Source organism: Vipera berus (assembly GCF_964194415.1).
Source record: "Vipera berus genome assembly, chromosome: 2".
NCBI lineage: Eukaryota > Metazoa > Chordata > Lepidosauria > Squamata > Viperidae > Vipera > Vipera berus.
In genome coordinates, this window is record NC_138203.1 from 241,904,866 (window position 1) to 241,922,191 (window position 17,326).

Sequence of the window (17,326 nt, forward strand, 5' to 3'; positions counted from 1 at the left end):
ATCGTTATATCTATTCTCAAACGTCACCGGCCATCAATTATATTCAGCATAGTTCATGATAACATGTGGGTTAAGCATGCAGAATTGTCATATCGTATTTTATGATCAGGAAAGGAAAAGGAAAAACTACGATACCCAACAGCCTCAGCGATAGTCCCGGAAATATTCCCCTGCCGCGTGCTCCTCCAGGAGGCTGAAAGACGACCGCGCGGGCAATTTCGAGCCCGGCGGGGCGGGAGAAATTTGGGCAGTTATAGCTGAACAATATGGCTTTCCCGGTTGCTGAATTGCGGTGGCCCAAGCACCTTCTCCCGCTGGAAGTAAGTGGAGGGGGAAGGGAGCCCAACTTAACGTGCGGGCTGTGTTAATGACGTGGACTAGGGCCTGACCGGTACGGAGGGTGTCCCTGATCCTGGAAAGGATGATAGTTTAATGAGAAAAGTACTTGGGAATGTGTACAATGTGTACAATGTGTACACGCCTTTGCCGAAAGAGCTAAGCTAGAACCTCAGCGTCGCTTCCGTTAAAAGTTTTAAGAAAGAAGATACAAAGTAATAAAAAAGTAAGGAAGGAGAAAGCAACCAAAGAAAAAGCTAAAGAAAGAAGGAAAAAGTAAAAGAAAAATAGAAAAGAAAGAAAAAATACAAAGAAGTGGCTTCTGATCTTCTTTGCAGCAATTATAAGTACTATTATAAATTTACCTCTTTTCCTAAAGTTACAACATGACTCTTTTTATAATCTTTAATAATCAAAACCATACATCGTAACTTCATTTTGTTTCTGTTTTATGCCAAAAGGGGATTTCAGTCAGCAATAAATGTAAATATTCTCTTTTTCTATCATCAAAGAAGTCAATTTGGCCATCTCAGCAAGTTCCAACGCTTTCACTAACCAATCCCCCCCCCCCCCTAGGTATTGCTGAATTAGTGTCTTTTCTGAAAGTCTGGCAGGCTTATATTTTCAGTGAATAGATATTGGAAAAGGCAAAATCTCTTTCAACAAATATTGCTTGAGAATATTCTGGAAGCGGTTGGCTTCTACATTTTCCAGACTAGCCTGCAGCTATGGTATTATCCCTCCCCCCCCACACCAATGATCTCCCATCCTAATTATTGAACACTCACTTAAAGTACAACAGTAATTTTAGGCATCTCAGCTTTTTAGTTCTGCTAGTACTACTTAGTAAAGTATTAACTGTAGTTACATAACGTGACTTACATAGGGGATAGCAAAGAGTTGTCAGGGTGTGATACCATAAAATGTAAATGAAGCCTGTATCAAGTCAAAACAAGCAGCAAATAGATTAAAAGCATAAAAGGAGGATTTATCAGGCATCAAAGCAAGAATTTAAAGTCCCAAGTTTAAATTGTTACGCCAAGGACATTACAAAAATGAAAGTTGATTACATCTGCAGCCTGAAAATAGCCCCACATTTGTATTGATTGGTGATTCCCCTGTTCAAAAAATCAGCCTGGCTTCCCAGTTTTTTTATTCCATTCTGGATCTCCATTCTCCCTACTTTTTTACTGAAGTATTTTGGAGGGATCATTGCCTTAAGGTATTATTTCAAAAAATGTTTGTACTTTTGCAGCTCTCTGAATATCTTATTTGCCTTTTGACACTGCCCTTTTGCAGATGAATATTTGGCAATTGTGGTTTTTATTAGTACATTTTGTGATTGATACCCATAATTCCAGCAGCTGTGGAGGAATGTTGAAGTATTATAGCCATGAATCTAATAATGCTAAATATTTAATGAAGTAGTTAACCTTATCTGCTCAACTTCATGATACCTTTCTAGCATTTACTGACAGGCTTCAGAAAGCCTTCTGTCTGAAATCTTAAGATTATGGCTTACAGTCTTTGTAGATAGCCTTGTGATCTAATTGGGTTTAAGAAGCTCAAGCCCTGTTGGACATTATGTTTCCTTGCAATTAGGCCCCTGATGTAATTTAATCTTTGTGGCTAAGTTAAAATGCTGCTGGTTCATGTCTTGCATGCAGATAGAGCTGGGAACAGCTTTTAGAGCATTTGCAAGCTTTGCAAAAGATATGGCATATGAACAGTTCAAAGAGAAGAGCTTTTGTTCATACTTGAAATTTGCGAAGTATTTTTTTTCAAATACTTTACATGGCTCTGTTGGACATAGTAATTTTGTCCAACAGTAATTCCAATTGCCATCATTTTTTAAATGATTTAGGAGGTGGATCACATTTGTAGTAGACAAGCTGATACTAAAAAGTAGCTTCTCATATTCTCCAAAATCGTAGTCAAAACACACTACAGCAGGGGTGTCAAACTCAATTTCATTGAGGGCCACATCAGCATTGTGGTTGCCCTCGCGGGCCAGGTGGGTATGGCCAGGGTGGGCGTGGCCTACTGGGTGGGCATGGCTGGAGTGTGTATGGCCTACTGGGTGGGCATAGCCAGCTCTACACCATTGGCATCAAGGGTGCCTATTGGGGCCTGGGTAGGAGTGGGACAGATCTGGGGGTCTCTGGCAGAAGGATGGTCTCTGGGCCAGGGCCAAGGCAGCGGGGGCCATTCCCTCACTTTTTCCAGGATGGCTTCGGGGGGGCCACATGAAACCACTTTGTGGGCCGGATCCGCCCCCCCGGGCCTTGTGTTTGACATGTCTGCACTACAGAGTAAGCCAGGGGTTGGCAACCTTAAACACTCAAAGAGCCACTTGGACCTGTTTCCCAGAGTAAAAAAAAGCTGGGAGTCATAAAACTTGTGCGCGCATGCGCGCACACACATGAGAGAAAGGGAGAGAAAGAGAGAGAGAGAGAAGGGAAGTGCAAATGCCTCTCTGTAGTCAGTGTAGACTACTCATGTAGTCAGTGGGAGAAGTGTGGTAGATTTGTGTGAAATTCTGTAGTACTAAGAAGCAAGTTACTTTCAACTTAGGAAATGACAATACCATGCCTCTGAACAACAGCATTCTTGAAGTATTAATTGATATTTGATTAAATAAGAGTCACTGGTATGACACAAGTGGCTATACAAATAGAATAAATACATAGTTGTTTAGCTGACTGGGCATTTAGTTATATTTATTTGTCTGATTCAGTGGTGGGATTCAAATATGTGAACAACCAGTTCTCGGTGGATGCCACTTCTGGAAGTCCATTCTGGGCCCGGGCAACAAAAAATTAGCTATCGGTTCTGTTGAAGTGGTGAGAACTGACTGAATCCCACCACTGGTCTGTTTGATTGTGTGCCAGTTCTAGGTTTAGCTATAGTGACCCTATGTAGATTCCTTCCAACATGCAATGATGTTGCATATAAACGAAAGAGACTGATTACACTTCCATTTCTGCCTGTGAGGCTGCATGACCTGCTGTGCTTAATACCCTGGTGCACACATAAGAATAGATAAAGGCTCTTGCATGGTTGGAAAGAAGCAAATCTCTTTAAAGACCTTCCCAGTATATCAGGATAGTTGAACTGGTGGCCCATGGGCTGGGTGTGTCATGTGCAGGCCACGCCCACCCTGGCTCCGCAAAGGCAAAAAATGTCATGATACATCACGTGACGCGATCAAGTTTGACACCTGTGCACTATATCGTCTAAAACTGCAGGTGTTAGGGATAAACATATGTAGATTCATAATGACAGGTGAAAATATCTGTAAAGGGATGCTCTTTGTTGCTAAGAGTGCCAGTTTGAAAGTCATAAATAAAAATTATATTTGGATGCTCCTGAGAACCATTATGCTGCAACAACTTCATACTTTAGATGTATGAAAAAAATTGATACTTTAGAGAAAATTGATAATGTCTACCTATGGCCATACTGAATTAGTTCAAAATCTGATAGATCAACTATAAGATTTCGTTATCTGATTTTTAAAATTTTGGTGTATTGCAAAATGGCGGAAGAGATTGGACTCAAGGTGTGGAGGGTGAAGTTTGGTTTGATCACACTGAACTCACAAAATCTGCATGACCAAAGTCCTGCAGAATAAGGCAGTGGTTCTCAACCTTTTCTTCACCACCACCCTTTTAAAATACCTTTTGTGTCCATGGACCACCAAGACTTAACTCAAGATGACTTTGAGTTAACCCTGTGATGACTTTGCTGCCCCCCCCCAGGAGTCCGTGGACCACAGGCTGAGAACCACTGGACTAGAGGAAGAAACTTAAGCCATCTAAATTAGGTTCTCCCTGGTACTGATACGGTTTCAGTTTTCAGATGGAATTTCTAGGATGCTGGAATAAAGAAGTAGAATAACCATGTTGTTTTTTTTCATTCTTTGTTGTGCATTTAATTCCTGTTCTTAAATTAACTTAAATAGTTCACCTAGTATAATCTTAAGCAGCATAATGCTCTACAGATATTATTAAACCACACTCCCATATTCCCAGTGTTGACTATGATCATTGGGAAATGGGTAGAATTAGAGCAGTTTTTTTTTTACACTATGAGCTTCTTACAGAAAAGAATAGGAATTACATTCAGTTTATTTTTTTTTCCAGTAAGTACTTTTGCAGAATGATTTTCCGGCTTACCCTGTATATAAATACTGTAATTTTTAATGTATTTCAGGAAGTTGATAACTTGTTGCGCTGTGGGATATGCTTTGATTACTTCAACACTGCGATGATAATTCCACAGTGTTCACATAATTGTAAGTAAAGAAATGGTTTCCTTCCTCCTGCCTTTTTTTTTATAATTATGTGTTTGGTGTCTCATTATTTTGCTAAGATGAAGACATATCTAATGCCAGGCCTTTAAATACCGGTAGTTGAATTATTTTAGTATTTATTTTAAGCTGTATTTTTAGCTTTCTTAATTCTTAAATTTTGATAGCCATCTTAAGCACTCATAAGAACAGAAAAGGCATAACGCATCTTGAATTACACACAGAAGCTTATGGGGAACCACTGTTCAGTGCCCAGGTTGTCTCAGTGTACTTTTTCCTTAGAACTGATACCAGTTCTGATACCCCTCCCCTAGCATTTTCTTGGGAATGCTGAATAGCATGGAAACAGTATAAAAATGGAACCACAGTCAAACTTTCCCAGATTCAATCCTTCCAGGCAATTCAGAGGTTTACCATGTTGTTGTTGTTGTTAGTTGCGAAGTCGTGTCCGACCCATCGCGACCCTATGGACAACGTTCCTCCAGGCTTTCCTGTCCTCTACCATCTTCTGGAGTCCATTTAAGCTCACGCCATAGTTGATGATAAATAAACAACAGTACATGTTTTGGTTCCTCAACTCAAATGTAAGATTAATTCCTTAGAGAGTTCATATAGTAAAAGCATGTTGTAAATGCGAGTTAGAGGGTGAGGTGGGTCATATCAAAGAAAAGTCAGCCGGTCAATATTTTCTGAATATAAATGATGGGTTTTATGAGTAGTTAAGGAGACTGGAAAAAATCTTGTTTTCTACTGGCTTTACCCTCAGTCTTATAGCGTTATAAGCTCTTTTTAAAGCCAAGTCAATCATGTGACTAGCACTTTTCTCTCTCTTTCCATCTACATATCCATTCTGTGTTGAATGATCTTAAAGATTATTTTGCTAACATATGAAATAAAGGATGCTGCATTGTAGCTTGCATAGTTAGGTTTCCTTTCTTTGGTATAGGCATCTAGATTGACCTCTTCCAATCTATTGCCCATTGTGTTGTTCTCCACATTTGCTGCTACAATTCAGTTAAAACCTTTACTGATTATTCTTTTGTTGCTTGCCATATTTCTATTGATATTCTATCTACTGTATGGGCTTCAGTTTGGTAATGACTAGAGGATCTAACTTCCTCTTCTAGCACTACAGGGTCTTGTAAGTAGGGAGTATCTTTCAAAGTATCTTGGATGTTTTTGCATCTTTGCTATATAAAATGTGAGCGTATACTTTCTTTGATCTTTCAATCAGTTGTTATCTGTCCATTGGCTTCAATTAATAACTATCCATCTCCTTTAGCATAGCAATTGAAGGTTGAAACCTCCCTCTGAATTCAGAGATCTTGTGGAATAGTTTCCTTGTTTTTCCATGTCTGTTTTCCTCTTTGATGTCTTTGTGGATGTTGTATAATAATGCCTCTTGTCTCTTCTAGCAGCTGTCTAAAATTCTGTTTGCAGCTTCACATATTCTTTTCCTGCATGGCAATATCAGCAACTAGATGTCCCAAAGGCTTTAATCTAGTCATGGTATAAACACCATTAGTACTGAGGGATCTACAGCTCTTTCTGAGTAGCATGTTGAGTGCTGTCTGGCCTAAGGGGCCCATCACCCAGCACTATCATCAGTCATTTTATATTTTCTATCCATTTGGTTTTCTTGGTGAGTTTACTATTGCCTTCTCCTGTGTAGTAGGAATTGATACTTTTGGTATTGTCACTAAGATGCCTCCAGCATCTGTATTGCTTCTCCCCAATAGAGGTGCCTGCTTGCTTGAGCTATATATTGGGTATACAAGTAGTCCTTGACTTATACCATAACGGAAGGTACCCATTATGGTTGTAAATCATGACAGTTGTAAAGGGGGTCATCATGAGACCGGACCCAGTTTTACAATCTTTTTTGTGGAAGTCATTAAGCAAACATCAGGATTGCAAAGAAAATGCAGTGGTGGTTAAGCACATTGTTTTTAGCCAAACACCATAAATGCGGGTCAGTTGAGTGCCCAAAATGTGGTCACATGACCGAGGGGGTTATAATTGTTGGAACTTCAAAACCAGGTCTTAACTACCTTTTTGGGAAGGGTTCTGTCATAACTTCAGATGGTCACCAAGCGACAGTTGTAAGTGGATGACTATCTGTACTCCTAGCATGTATTCCCCACCATTAGTTGCTCATCCTTCCTAGAAATCATGATGAGGAAATATAGCAGGACTTCCAGGAGAATAATGGAGATTGTGTTTAAATTTCTAGTCTGCTTGAAGATGTACTAGTAGGAGAAGAGCAGGCAGACCTAGGGTGGTGGTGATGGAGATAAATGCATCATCAACTTACATTTGTGCATTCCCACAAGCACTTAAGTCCAACCTCTCCTGAGTTTCATTTATCCTTATCTGGCACTAATTTAGAGTTGAACTTTAGTTGACCAGATTCTTGTGTTTAGGCTTGAATAAATCTATGCTGCAACCTAACTGGTGGTTCTGATTCTTTGTGCCTGATGGTACTTCAGTATAATATAACTCACAAAATTTAGCAACTGACTAAAAAAGTAATAGTGTAGAAGAATAACTTCAAAATATGTAGCAAACATTAGAGGTAACTCATAATTTTTTGATTCAAATACTTATTTGATGATTTAAAATAGAAGAATTGATTACAAAAATAATTGACACATTTGAAATCCAAGTCCTACTGGAGCATTCTGCTGTGCCTTGGATGAAAACATCCAAGAACAACTCATTGTTGATATAGAGAGTGATTATGTGTGATCAGTTGCTCTCCACTCGTGGAAAGATTTCTGAACAGAGCTTAAATACTGTGGAATGTTTATGCTAGTGAGGAATATAATTAAAATTCTTTGTTCTATGTGCTTTGCATTTACAGCAATTATATCCACTTAGAGAAAAACAGTGAAATTAATGGATTTTCAAAGGCAACAAGCATACTATCTGATTTGAAGGCTGTTATGTGCTGAATTGTGACCTAAATGCTAATTACTTTTTGTAAAATAGTTTTTCAAAATTTTTACTGGCCAAAATAATGTATCTCTTGACAAATGAAGTATATTCTATGCTGCTTTCTTGATAATTATAAATGTTGATTATTTGTATCATTAATACGGTACTACTCCATTTTTTTAACACATGACCTGTTATTTGATCATTTTTAAATGGCTAATTTTAGAGACATGGACTTTCTTCATGGTATTCTGATTTGTTTTTTGTTTCATACAGAAAACTCTGCTTTGGTACAGTTTATTAGGGATATTCAGTTTTTAAAAGATTAGGATTTTCCCCAGCCATTCTAGGTGTGTTGGTCTGAAAACTCAAAAAATATATGGTTAACTTGTTGCATAAAGACTAGTCCTTCAAATCTGGACTGCAAAAATCAGAACTTCTAGATGGCAGCAGAAAGTTAGAATTTATAAAGAATGATAGTAGGTGTGTTGAGTAGTAATAATAGCAGCAACAACAACAGTTTGTAATGAAAGAAAAATGGGGCGACAGAAAAAAAATAAGTGAGATTGCAATGATCTGGTTGCTGTTGGAGCTAGACAGAGTGACTGTTGGCTGAAAGGATGACAGACAAAAAATTCCAGAGTTGGAAAAATCATAGCCAAAGGTGTTTTTGGAGGATAATAAATGGAGTCTGGTTTTTGAGAAGTTGGGATGACCTAAGTTGCCAAGAATAGTGAATTTGTGTTTGTTGCTGACCTGATTGAGTAGTCACCAGGAGGACTGAGTTTCAGACTGGAGGAGGATTAAGTTGCATGTTAAAGGAGGTGGTGAAGCCTGGGCTGGATGCCATCTCTAGAGGCATAGACAGGCAAAAGAACAATGGAGAAATGAAAGGAACTGGGCTACCATAAAACAGATAGAATGGGCCAGGAATGAAGGAATAATGGTGTGGGTGAGAAGCTGGAGGACATAAGGGAAAAAAAACCAGTATATAAAATAACCCAGTATAAAATGCAGTATTGCAGGCAAACTCTACCCACAGTCTGGAGTTCGATCCTGACCAGCTCAAGATTGACTCAGCCTTCCTTCCTTCTGAGGTTGATAAAAGGAGGACCCATATTGTTGGGGGACAATATGTTGACATTTGTAAACCACCCAGAAAGTGCTGTAAAGCATGGCTTTTCAACCGGTGGTATGCGTACCACTAGTGGTACGCAAGCACCTGGCTGGTGGTATGTGGCACCGCCTTCCTCCTCCCGCCTCCCCCGCCTCCTCACCGCCTCCTCCCCCCCGCGCTCCGCTCCTTTGCAGCTCACTTGCTGCTGGAAAGCATGCTGCTTGGCAGCGGCCTGCGGTAACACTACAAAGGGCGCGCACAGGTGCAGAGCGAGACCCCTCCCTCCCTAGGGACTTGTTGTGCAGCAACCGGATTGCAATGTATGGCAGTGAAAGTTGGACCATAAGAAAGGCTGAGCGCCAAAGAATTGAGGCCTTTGAACTATGGTGCTGGAGAAGACTCCTGTGAGTCCCTTGGACTGCAAGGCGATCAAACCAGTCAGTCTTAGAGGAGATCAACCCTGACTGCTCTTTAGAAGGCCAGATCCTAAAGCTAAAACTCAAATCCTTTGGCCACCTAATGAGAAGGAAGGACTCACTGGAGAAGAGCCTAATGCTGGGAAAGATTGAGGGCAAGAGAAGAAAGGGACGACAGAGAATGAGGTGGCTGGATGGAGTCACAGAAGCAGTAGGCGTGAGCTTAAATGGACTCCAGAAGATGGTAGAGGACAGGAAGGCCTGGAGGAACGTTGTCCATAGGGTCGCAATGGGTCGGACATGACTTCGCAGCTAACAACAACAACCACCAAATTGACTTCTGATCGGCACTTCTTCGGGGCACACATGGCCGGGAAGGCGCGTCGGAGTCCCAGGTACCGGTAAGGCGGTCAGCCTGCTCCTCCCCCATCGCCCATCAGCCCCAGGAGAGCCCCATGCGAGCGCCTCGCTGGCCGCTGAACCCTGCCTTTCGAGCAGGAGTGGCCTTGCCCTGCTTGCCGTTGGCCACCTCTGCGGGTGCTGCTCTAGTGTGGAGAGGGCGAGGCTGGTCCCCGTTTGGCCTGCCACCCCTGGGAGAGCCCCGCACGAGTGCCTCGCTGGCCGCCAAACCCTGCCTTTCGAGCAGGAGCGGCTGTCAAGCCCTGGGCTCGACAATCAACTGGGTTGGGGGGGGGAAATCTGTGCAGTAATCCGGCTACCTAGCCTGCCAGCCACTCATTGCTCTGCTGATCAACTGGGAGGCTGAGACTCCGCATTTGAGCCGCCGAAGAGCGCAGCACAGGGAAAACACACCAAAGCCAGCCACTCATTGCTCTGCTGAACAGCTGGTTTGCTGTGCGGATTACCTCCCCCCCACACACACCCAGTTGATTGTCGAGCCTGGGGCTTGATAGCGGCCTTGCCCTGCTTGCTTTTGGCCGGCGTTGTGAACAGCTGCCGCTGCCCGCCCCACTTTTTGCAAGCCCCGTTATGCCGCTGTCGCAGGCTCCTGGCAGCGGAGGCTCCAGGACGAGCTTTGGTGCGTCTTCCCTACGCTGCGCTCTGTCGGCGGCTCAAATCCGGAGTCTCAGCCTCCCAGCTGATTGGCGGAGCAACGAGCGGCTGGCAGGCCAGGTAGCCGGGTTGCTGCACGGATTCCCCCCCCCCCAAACACGGTTGATTGTCATGCCCAGGGCTTGATAGCGGCCTTGCCTTACTTGCTTTTGGCCGGCGCCATGAGCAGCTGCTGCCGCCCGCCCCACTTTTTGCAAGCAGGCTTCCAGCAGCGGGAGGCTCCGTCTGCTTGCTTTTGCCCTGCTTGCTTTTGGGCGGTGCCGTGAGCAGCTGCCACCGCCTGCCCCGCTTTTTGCAAGCACTGTTATGCCGCCGCCGCAGGCTTCCGTCAGTGGGAGGCTCCGGGACAAGCTTTGGCGAGTCTTCCCTGCGCTGCACTCTGTCTGCAGGGGTCGCCTTGGGAAAGGTGGAAGCGCAGCTGTGGTCCGGGACGGTCAACCGCTCCGAGCCCTGTTTGGCCGGCTTTGTGCCTCCGTCCCCCAAGAGCATCTGGTTGTGATTTGCTGCCGTGTGCTTCCCCGAGTGTGCCTCAGCCCTGGATCTCCCCCCACCCGGGAGTCTGGCTGCGTCTGCAGAAGGCAGCGGGGCGAAGGGCGCTTTGGCGTGTCTTCCATCCATCCTATGTGAAGGCCGCCTTCCTGCACCGCGGTCCACAGCAGCATTGTTGGCATGCATGGATCAACTGTGAGCGAATGCGAGGTGTTTCTGTTGCTGGAATAAAGCTTATTAAATGAGCTGGCAACCTCTGAGTATCGTTGATAGATCATCCCGAACTTTCCTCGGGTGCTTCATAAAGAGTTAAGTGGGCATCAGGTTTCTTGGTAAAAATGGATTAGGAAGGAAGGAAGGAAGGAAGGAAGGAAGGAAGGAAGGAAGGAAGGAAGGGACAGTGGGAGAGAGGAAGAGAAATAGACAGGGAAAGAGAGGGAGAGAAAGAGAAAGGGAGAGAGAGAAATAGAGAGAGAGGGAGAGAGAAGGAGAGAGAAAGAAAGGGAAGGAGAGAAAAAGGGAGAGAAAGAAATAGAGGGAGAGAAAGGGAGAAGGAGGGAGAGGTAAAGAAGGAGAGAGAAAGAAAGGGAGGGAGAGAAATAGAGAGTGAGAGAAAAAGAGGGGGAGAGAGAGATATTAGTAACATGGTGGTTAAGTGCTTGTCACAAGGTTGCAAAAGGCGATCACATGACCCTGGAACAATGTGACCATCATAAATATGAATCGTTTGCCAAGCATCCGAATGTAAATCACATGACCCTGGGGATGCTGCAACAGTCATAGGTGTGAAAAATGGTCACAAGTCACTTTTTTCAGTGCTGTCGTAACTTTGAACAGTCAGTAAGCGAATTGTTTTTTCTTTTTCTTTTTTTGGGTCAAATTTTTGACACCTTGCTGGGCAACTGGTGGTACTCGGACATTGCCTTATCCTAAAAGTGGTACAAAGGGTGAAAAAGGTTGAAAAGGTTGAAAAGCCTTGCTGTAAAGCATTATGGAGCAGTATATAAGCCTAAGTGCTATTGCTATTAATGATTCATGATTAAGATTGTTTTTATAATTATCACACTAACGCTGAATTTATATCACTTTTGTGAGCTGTGTAGTGTAATAGTGATTGAAGCAGCAAAGAAATATCTGAAATCAATAGGATATACATTTCATTTGCTGGTCTGCTGTATGTAATGTCCTCTACTGTACTTTGTGCGTATAATCATTGTGAGAAATATTTACTCATTTGGATTCAGAGGAAAGATTTTAAAAAGTTGTGCTAATGAAATGAAAGACATTTTGAAAGGTATAAATCACATTTTGCCTATAGAAAATCAAATTTCATAATTTGTACTGTTGTTAGATTGCTCTGTTTTGCTTATGTTTTTGTCTGTATATTTTTTCCTACAGATTGTTCTCTCTGTATTCGCAAGTCGCTGTCCTATAAACCTCAGTGTCCTATCTGCTGTATGGTAGGTGTGGCTTTCTTTAACATGTTAAAAATGTTTTTAATTCTATTTCTTACTGCCATCTGTGCTGGATTAGGCCTTTGAGGATACAATGCAGAAGAATGTGCAGAAGGTATGCCGGAAAAAATAAGGCAAGGTAAGAGACAACTTAGTCCTGGGAAAGAAAAAAGTGTAAGAAAGGACCTTGAAATAGTTCTTCCTTGAGCCTACCTGAGTCCTTCGGGAGAAGGGCGGTATATAAATTAAATTAAATTAAATTAAATTTTGTGAAAAAGGGGGCAACTGGAAGCCCTTCAGGATTCTGTTATTATGCCTTACCATAATACCAATAAAGGAGAATATTTGTAGCTCAAGGTTGAAATTAGGGGTCCTTGGTGCTCTCTGAGCTTAGTTGTTCTCTTGCCGATGTTTCATTACCCAAACTAGGTAACATTATCAGTCCTAGTTTGGGTAATGAAACGTCTGCAGGAAAACAACCAGACTCCAGAGGGCACCAAAGAGCTCCCTTGCCATAGTAAATTATCATTCCTGTACTTCTTGTAGTGTTTCCTGACCTGGTTTACTTTGAAGGGTTGATGCATAAACTATGCCCCAGGCATTGCCAGATGTTGAGACCTTTTTCTGAGTTGAGTCAAAGAGATCAGTGGGGATTGCTGGTCACTTATCTTCCTCCCTGCAATGTAGCAACATCCCTGACTGCACTTCTGAACTTTGTCTGGGTGGGCAGTGGAGTCCCCCAGGATTATGGTTCTGAGGGGCTTCAGTCTCCCTTCTCGGGATCTGAGATCTGAGGTAGCGCGGGAGTGCACCGCCACCGTTCATTATCAGATGTGCTTAGTATTTAGATGTTTATGAATGCCGATGCTATGGGTTTGATATTTTATACATTACTTTGGAAAGGCAGCAGTTTTGACTAGAAATTCCTTAAATAAATTTCTTTCAATCTTTGGCAGCCTCTTTAGCCATGCTAATGTTGTACCGTACTATTTCATATGTTTAGTATGCAGGCAGTCCTAGTGTAACCACCCTAACTAGGATTACCAGCTAAAATCACTAAGTGGTCACTAAGTGGAAAATCACATGACTGTGACTGTACTGTCCAGCTGGGAAAGACATAAGAGTTGTGCAGTTGTGCACTTTCGACTTTTGTTTGCCTCCTAACCATTCCCTCGCTCTTTGGAATACTGTGCTTAAGCCTTTCCTGCTACTGATTGCTCTCAGCGTTTCCAGTTTCTCTTCTCTGCAAAGGAGGAAAGAAAGGAAAAAAAACCCACAGCGTCAGGCACAGGACAACATTTATTGGCTGTACAGCTAGTCCTTGACTTACAGCCATTCATTTAGTGGCTGTTCAAAGATACAGCGGCACTGAAAAAGTGATTTGTGACCATTTTCACATTTACGACCATTGCACATCCCCACGGTCATGTGATCAAAATTCAGACACTTGGCAATTGCCATGTATTTATGACAATTGTATTGTCCCAGAGTCATGTGATCCTCATTTGTAACTGGCTTCCAACAAGCAATATCAAGCAAATTGAAGTTTTGGAGTTATTTATATAGATCCGTTATCAATAAACGCCCCTTGAAGGAAAATAAAACTCAAAAAGACTGTACCAGTTGGTTAAATGACATATTTAAAAGCAATTTCTTTCTGCGGATCTGCTAACCCTCACCAGGATTATTACAGTAAACAAATTGTGTTTTGAAACATGTTTACTGCTTTGCTGGGTTTGGGAAGGAAAAAAAAGAGGGAGTTAGACTGCTAATTGCATACTGATGAAAATCAGACTGACCTGATTTAGTGGTTTCATGTAAATGTAAAAATGACATGGAAAACGGAACTCTGCTTTCAAGAAACGTTTGGTATGAATAAAGGTCATAATAATATAGTCTTAATCAATATAACTTGTACTATATCTCCAGAAGGTAAACATGGTTGATGGTAATGAAAGCTGCTGTGAAGTCCGAGAGAACCAATATTGTGTGTTTTTCCCATTTTTTTCTTGGAGGAAAAGACAAACCACAGGATGAATGAAGCAGTTCTAGTGCCAAGCCAAATGACAAGTCTGTTTGAAAGGGGTCCAGAAAATAATTTTCATTCAGGAGTATTTAATGTTAACACAGTATTTGTTAGACTGCAAGGTATGACCAGGAATAGCTGTATAATTACCAGGAAATTGTAAATTATATAGAGAATTATAAGGTAATGCAACTTGTTTAATATCTAGTATTAGTGTTTCAATGTTAAGACTGAGAACATTCTGCCTTTATTCAGCCTACGCATTTCATCATGCTTTACCATAATATTTAGGCATATTTTCCACAAGGGTGGATACAGAAATTTATAAAACTTAATATCATTGATTTGGTTTATAACTTAAGTTTTAAAAATATAGCTCCCATCAAATTTGTGAGCTAAAGGTATTTTGGACAACACAATCCCATGCATCTCTTTAAATTTAATTTCAGTGGGATATTATCAGAGGTAAATTGGTGAGACATAGGATTGTTGAATATCACTGTATATAGTGTTCACTTTAAAATTAGCATAATAGCATACACTATTTAAAACCCTGGCTGCATGTTGAATAAGCCAAGGAGATGAGCACCATGCCCTAGAGTCGGACACTTTATTACAAATAAAGAGAAGAAGAGATTTTTTTTAAATGCACCAATTCTGGAAAGGTCATCATCCAGAATCAGAAATAACAGAACAAGGTCTAGCATGTCAAAGCTGATTTATAATATAAAATAAAATATTTGCTGAAGCAGAACTGGAAGAATTGCAAAGTCTACTCGGAGCAAAGAAATAACTCAGGCAACCGGGGGGCGGGTGGTCGGCAGTAGAGGAAGCCAGCATAGCATTTTCTTTCCCCAACCAGACATCTTTTCCTCTATCTTCTCAGAAAGGACAAAGCTCTCTAGCTAAAAAAAAATAAGAGGGATTGAGCATCTAGAACTGCACAAAAGCAACAGAGTAAGGTGGCCTGCATTAAAGCTTGTTCCAAAGAAACAGCTGGCACAAGTATTAAAATATACCAACACTGTAATATCAAAATATAACCAGCAGCTTACTGTAAGAAACTAACCAACTGCACAGCTGCAGTTATAGCTGAAGATCTTGAATGCAAAACCAACAAACAAGAAAAAAATAGGCAACAGTGTACCACAAAAATGGAAGATTAGGTTGGAGAATACAATCAGCATACTAACTTCAGATGCAAGCATGCTAGAACACATGAAAGAAAAGAAACTGAAGAACAAGAAGACCAAAAGGAACCAACCCCACCCCCCCCCCCCAAAAAAAAATACAAAGACCTGCAAATAGAATTGACTGACTTGGTGCCTTTGGTGCAATCTCAGAACATCTGGAACACCCCTTGAACACCATCGGCATTGACAAAATCACCATCAGTCAGTTGCAAAAGACAGCTTTACTTGGGAAAAGCTTATATGTTATTAAACAATGGCGTCTGCCTGCCCCAGGTCCTTGGGAATGACATGATAGGTGGATAAAAATGCCCAATCGAGTCTGAACATTTGGCTGATTGTGTAACCAACCATAATAATAATGGCAAATGTTGTGTATTTACTAATTGTTATTACATTAAGTTAAACAGAAGTTACAGGGCTGAGGTAAAACCGCGGCAGCTTTTGACAGCTGTCAAAAGCTGCCGGACGAAACCGCGCACGCGCCAACCACTGACAGTTCAACACGCGCTACAGATGACAGCTCCGAGCTGTCAAAACCGGACGAACCCGATTGGCGGCGACCACGGCGCGGGAGCAGACTCACCCCTGATTGGTCGATCCGCCGGCAGCTGTCAGTATAAATAGATGTCATGTTCCCTTGTTCTTTGCCTGGTTCAGAATAAAAAGTTAAACTGTTAACTTGCTGTCTCTCCTGCTTCTTAGCTAAAGCACTGGCGACGAGGATGGGATGCTGCTTGCTTAGCTGAAGTCACTACCTAAGGGGAGAAGAGATTTTTTCCCTTAGCCGAGCTGGTCACTTGCTGAAGTCACTGGAAGTCGAACTTCCATTCAACGCAAGCAGCGACACCCACCATTACAGACAGCATGACGAACCACGGCCACATTCGAGAATTCGATACCCGCCACCCAGAAGGCTGGGAATCTCATCTGGGCCAGGTAGAAGGGTACCTGGTAGTCAAGAAGATCACGGATGACCGGGCCAAGGCAGCCGCCCTCCTCTGGCTCAGCGGCCCCACCGTCTATGATGCCGCTGTGGGGATCTTCACCCCGGAGCCGGTCGCCACTATCTCCTATGCAGACCTCACTGAGGGGCTGAGTAAATACTTCATGCCCCTCAAGTCAGAACTCTACTGGAGAGTGAACTTCGCTCGGAAACTCCAGCTTCCTGACGAGCCAGCAAATGACTTTATAACCAGGGTAAGGCACGCCGCACGCCGGTGCCGGTTCCCGGATTTGGAAGACCGAATCCGGGACCAGATTGTCATAGGGCTCAAGGACGAACGGCTGAGGAAGAAGCTGATCGCCAAGCCTGAAATGACAATGACCGATGTGGCCAGAGAAGTCATCGCATACGAAGACTGCCACGGAGACGACCGACGGGTACCGGACAGCGGACCAAGGGGGTCCGTACACCAGGAAGACGGCAGGTTCAGCGGTTCCGAGGACGACGACGGCCCCACAGACATAGATGCGGTACAACGGCGTTTCGAGAAGCTGAGGATGCAACGCAACTACAGAGGGGGGCCTGCCAACAACCAGAGGGGGCCCAACTTCCCGACAAACAGGGCGAAGTGTGCCAGCTGCGGCGGAAGCCACCCTAGAGCAACGTGCCGGTTCCGCAGTGCCAAATGCCATGGGTGCGGAAAGACAGGCCACCTCAAAGCCGTGTGCCGCAGCCGAAGCCGGGAAAACCTGCACGACCTGGAGGTGACAGCCGAAGGTATGGCCCCACATACACTCAGAGCCAGGCACAGTCCCAGAAACCCAGTGCTTAATGTAAGGGGGAGGGCGGAGGAACATTCAGTCCACAGCATTCTTAAGCCCAAAATCAAGGTGGACGTCCGGATTCAGGGAATTCCCTGTGAGATGGAAGTGGACTCTGGGTCCTCCGTCTCACTAATTTCTTGGCAAACGTATAGGGACATCTGTAACCGAAGTAAGAAAAGGCCCGCCCTTAGACCCACCAAACTCC

At 43.1% G+C, this 17,326-nt stretch overlaps 1 protein-coding gene across 6 annotated transcripts in view; it reads left to right on the forward strand.

Annotated features, from left to right (window-relative positions):
- The first annotated feature begins 242 nt into the window (after positions 1 to 242).
- RAD18 (RAD18 E3 ubiquitin protein ligase) overlaps positions 243 to 17,326 on the forward strand; it is a 141,712-nt gene continuing 124,628 nt past the window's right edge. For 5 of the 6 annotated variants that reach the window (XR_014025084.1, XR_014025085.1, XM_081317445.1 and 2 more), the window contains exons 1-3: positions 243 to 683; positions 4,552 to 4,633; positions 12,080 to 12,141. Coding sequence is in view for 3 of the 6 variants with exons in the window: in XM_081317445.1 (XP_081173571.1) it covers positions 4,606 to 4,633; positions 12,080 to 12,141 (90 nt within the window). In the remaining 3 variants the exon portion in view is untranslated. Of the gene's footprint in view, positions 684 to 4,551; positions 4,634 to 12,079; positions 12,142 to 17,326 lie in introns of those variants that run through there. The other variant, XM_081317444.1, reaches the window with a different exon arrangement.